Consider the following 3,551-nt stretch of genomic DNA (forward strand, 5'->3'; position numbering starts at 1 on the left):
AATTCTAGCTTTGAAAATTAAAAACTGCCAACAATATATATTGTATTAAAACTAGTTCTCTTAAAATTTGTATATGACTAATAATGCAACAAAAATGGTATCTCAGTTGCATTACCAAAACATCACACTAACACACATCTACCTCAATATTAAATCAAATAAACTCATCCAAAAGCATTACCTCGTGCATGTATGGATCGACAAGAATTTCAAATGGTCCAATAGCCAGAGAGATGTTAGATGCAGCAGTAGGTATTGCCAGCATATAGTGGAAAGTCTTTTTTCTCATGTCATGAGTGTACACAGTTTCCACTAAATCACCGTTTGAGACTGCCACCATTGTGGCATCAACGGTATATTCCAGTTTCCACGTGCAGAGTTCTGAATATGAATCAACACAAGGAAACCAGAACCTGGAGAGAAAGTTGAAAAAATATAATTAGTCTTTGCACAATAAAGAGAAGCCATAGTTGCATTAACAGATGGAGTGAAATCATCGAAGTCTACAGCTTAATAGTATAATCTTAAAAACTTGCACACAGCAAGGATAATAGTAATAGTTTTATCTGAATACTAGTTTTGTCTGAACTAGTTGAAAAACAATAGATTAAGGCAATACTGAATATTTACTGTAAGAAACAGAACTACCATACTACCAATTTTAAACTTTTGAGCACTTTTGAAATGTCCCACTTCAAACGTAATTTTCTGTACATTACTAAAAAGTAAAAGCTCTCTACATTAAGTTCAAGAAAAATAGCAACCAATTCAACAGAAATCAAACAAAGATGGAATGAGTATTTCTAAAATACTGTAGAGTAGACATGTCAACAGCTAAGATACTTTGGAACAGTGCTTTTCACCTTGGCAACTTTAAAATGCGTGGACTTCAACGCCAAGAATTTCCCAGAGAGTACAATAACCAGCCTTAGAACTAAGAATGAAGATTTTAATAGCTTCTGACTTTTCGGATCAATTGTCAACAGCAAGGGAACAACAGCCAAGACATATGTGATGGGCAAGCACTGGGTTCAGCAGCCATGAAGACTTTGGCAAAGTTATTTAAATACCGGGACATGTCTCTACCCACAAAGATCAGACTCGTTCAAGTCATGGAATTCCCTGTAACATTCCATGGAAGTGAAAGTTGGACTTTGAAGAAGTAGGATAGGAAGAGTATTCATGTATTGGACTTTGGAGTAGAAACCGGAGAATGCAGTAGATAGCCAAGAAAACAAACAAACTGAACAAATCAATCCAGAGTTCTCAAGACACAAATAACCAGGTTCCAATTACCCTACTTTGAGCACATTATGTGAAGCCTTAGCTGTCTGGAGAAGACTCTACTGTTGGGAAAGATGGAAGGAAAAAAGGGTGACCAGCAGCAAGGTGGATGGACTCAGGTGGAAGACCTCAAAGATCAAGTTAAGGACAGACTGTCATGGAGAAAATCTATGTGGTTACCAAGAGTTGATAATGACTTGACGGTACATCATCAAATGAAAAGAAATAAATAGAAAAGAAAAATAAATTTATATAGTTATGTACGAAAGAACTACCTTTGTTTTGAAAAATTGCAGTAGACAGAATATTCCTTGTTGATATATTCATGGCTATTTCTTTTTTCTCGTGGCTTAGAATTCCTTAAATATTCTGAAACAACTCTGAAGCAAAATGGGCTTGTTTCAACACTTTCTCACGTACACAGAGAAATGCACACATAGGAAAATTACTTCTACTAGGAGAATAAGACTGTCCAAATCTCACCTTGTAGAGTTTTGATAACCACAGGAGAAAACATGGGCACCTCTTTCTGCCAAGCTGCCTTCCACATTAGGTACCACAAAATGCAGACCTCCTTTTGGCTGATCCAAAGAAAAATTGATGTGAATCTTTAACACTTTTAATTCTGTAGCAACAAAAAAAAAAAGACCATTGCTTTAAAATGTATACATTCATCATTGCTTTCAAGAGAAGTCTACATTTATAATATTAACATATTTGGNTTGTCCTGCCTTCAGGCGCCTTGGAGAATAGCTTGACTCCCTCTTCTTTGTGGCAGCCCCTGAGATATTGGAACACTGCTATCATGTCCCCCCTCGTCCTTCTCTTCATTAAACTAGACATACCCAATTCCAGCAGCCGTTCCTTATATGCTTTAGCCTCCAGTCCCCTAATCATCTTTGTTGCTCTTCTCTGTACTCTGTACTCTGTACTCTGCTAATTAACCAGCCATATTTTGAGGTGCGTGTTGAGTATTTGTTGGGGACTTTATTGGTTCAAAATGTGTTCCAGGATAAGACAACAAACATCTAAGTCAGGGGTAGGCAACCTTGGCTCTTTTATGACTCGTGGACTTCAACTCCCAGAATTCCCTAGCCAGTCATAAAAGAGCCAAGATTGCCTACCCCTGCATTAGACTAAAGTTCATCCCGTTTCTGTGTTTTTTTTCCCTTGACTTGACATGGCTGGCTCAGGAATTCTGGGAGTTGAAGTCCACGAGTCATAAAAGAGCCAAGGTTGCCTACCCCTGGTTGCCTACCCCTGGTCTAAGTAAATTCAGCAGAGCTATCAATCATGATTTTCAGAATTATTCATGAAACCCATGATGGCAGTAATACTAATCTCCTTTATATTTAGCATTACCCTAATCTTTCAAGTACTCAAATGCAAAATTCTTTCTCCAAGGTATCCATTTACTCACCAAGACATTCTAGATATAAAGCAGCCAAAGAACTGCTGGGCTAGGGATTCAGCCAAGCACCTCCTGGTTAGAGGAGTCTCATCTATTATCATGGCACTGTGCAAAAGATTTGTACTAATTTAAAAACATAAGAAAGTAAACATAAAATGGGGAAAAGTTAGAAAAGCGAGCAGAGTTTTTATGCAAATATAAACAAACTATTTTATTTGTAGCTTTATATAATTAGTAGCTGTGATATATAATTGATAGCCAGGTACTTCTTACAAAAACTTATGTTTACATACTGCTGCTGGGACTATCCCAACCCCCGGCCTCTTCTAGATGGACCCCTGGAGCATTCTCTGTTGGGACTTCAAAGGGAAATCAGAATCTATTTGAAGACCAACAAAGGAGAATATTTGTAGCTCGGGAATGAAATGAGGGGTCCTTGGTGCTTTCTGAGCTTGGTTGTTTCCCTGCAGACTTTTATTTATTTCTCTTTTATTTTCTTCAAAATGAAAAAGGTCTTCTGCAGTCACGACATAAGCCTAAGACTGAAAATCAGGCTTGTCAGATGCTATATTTTTTCTATCCTGCTCTATGGAGTAGAGAGTTGGTTTCTGACAGAAGGCCACCTGAAGAGACTAGAAGCATTTGAAATGTAGATTTACAGGCGGCTGTTACGTAGAAGCTGGGTTGACAAGATCAGAAATGAGGAGGTGATAAGCCGCCTGGGAAAGCCAAGGGAAATCATCAAAACAATTAAAAAACGAAAATTAGAATATTTCGGACATGTGATGCGACACCCAGAAAAATACGGCATACTCCATTTAATCCTCCAGGGAAAGATTGAAGGCAAACGAGGTCC

The 3,551-nt window shown here is 37.9% G+C and overlaps 1 protein-coding gene across 1 annotated transcript in view; it reads right to left on the reverse strand.

The window, feature by feature from the left end:
* The window catches only part of TAF2 (TATA-box binding protein associated factor 2), a gene marked incomplete at its 3' end in the record, with an annotated part of 29,592 nt that overhangs the window by 20,936 nt on the left and 5,105 nt on the right, over positions 1-3,551 (reverse strand). Inside the window, exons 2-3 of the mRNA XM_015829197.1 lie at positions 1,768-1,909; positions 180-413 (exon numbers count right to left, since the gene is read on the reverse strand). Of these exons, the coding sequence (XP_015684683.1) occupies positions 180-413; positions 1,768-1,909 (376 nt within the window). The remainder of the gene's footprint in view (positions 1-179; positions 414-1,767; positions 1,910-3,551) is intronic.

The sequence above is a fragment of the Protobothrops mucrosquamatus genome, unplaced genomic scaffold (genome assembly GCF_001527695.2).
Source record: "Protobothrops mucrosquamatus isolate PMUCROS unplaced genomic scaffold, P.Mucros_1.0 scaffold5604, whole genome shotgun sequence".
Classification (NCBI taxonomy): Eukaryota; Metazoa; Chordata; class Lepidosauria; order Squamata; family Viperidae; genus Protobothrops; species Protobothrops mucrosquamatus.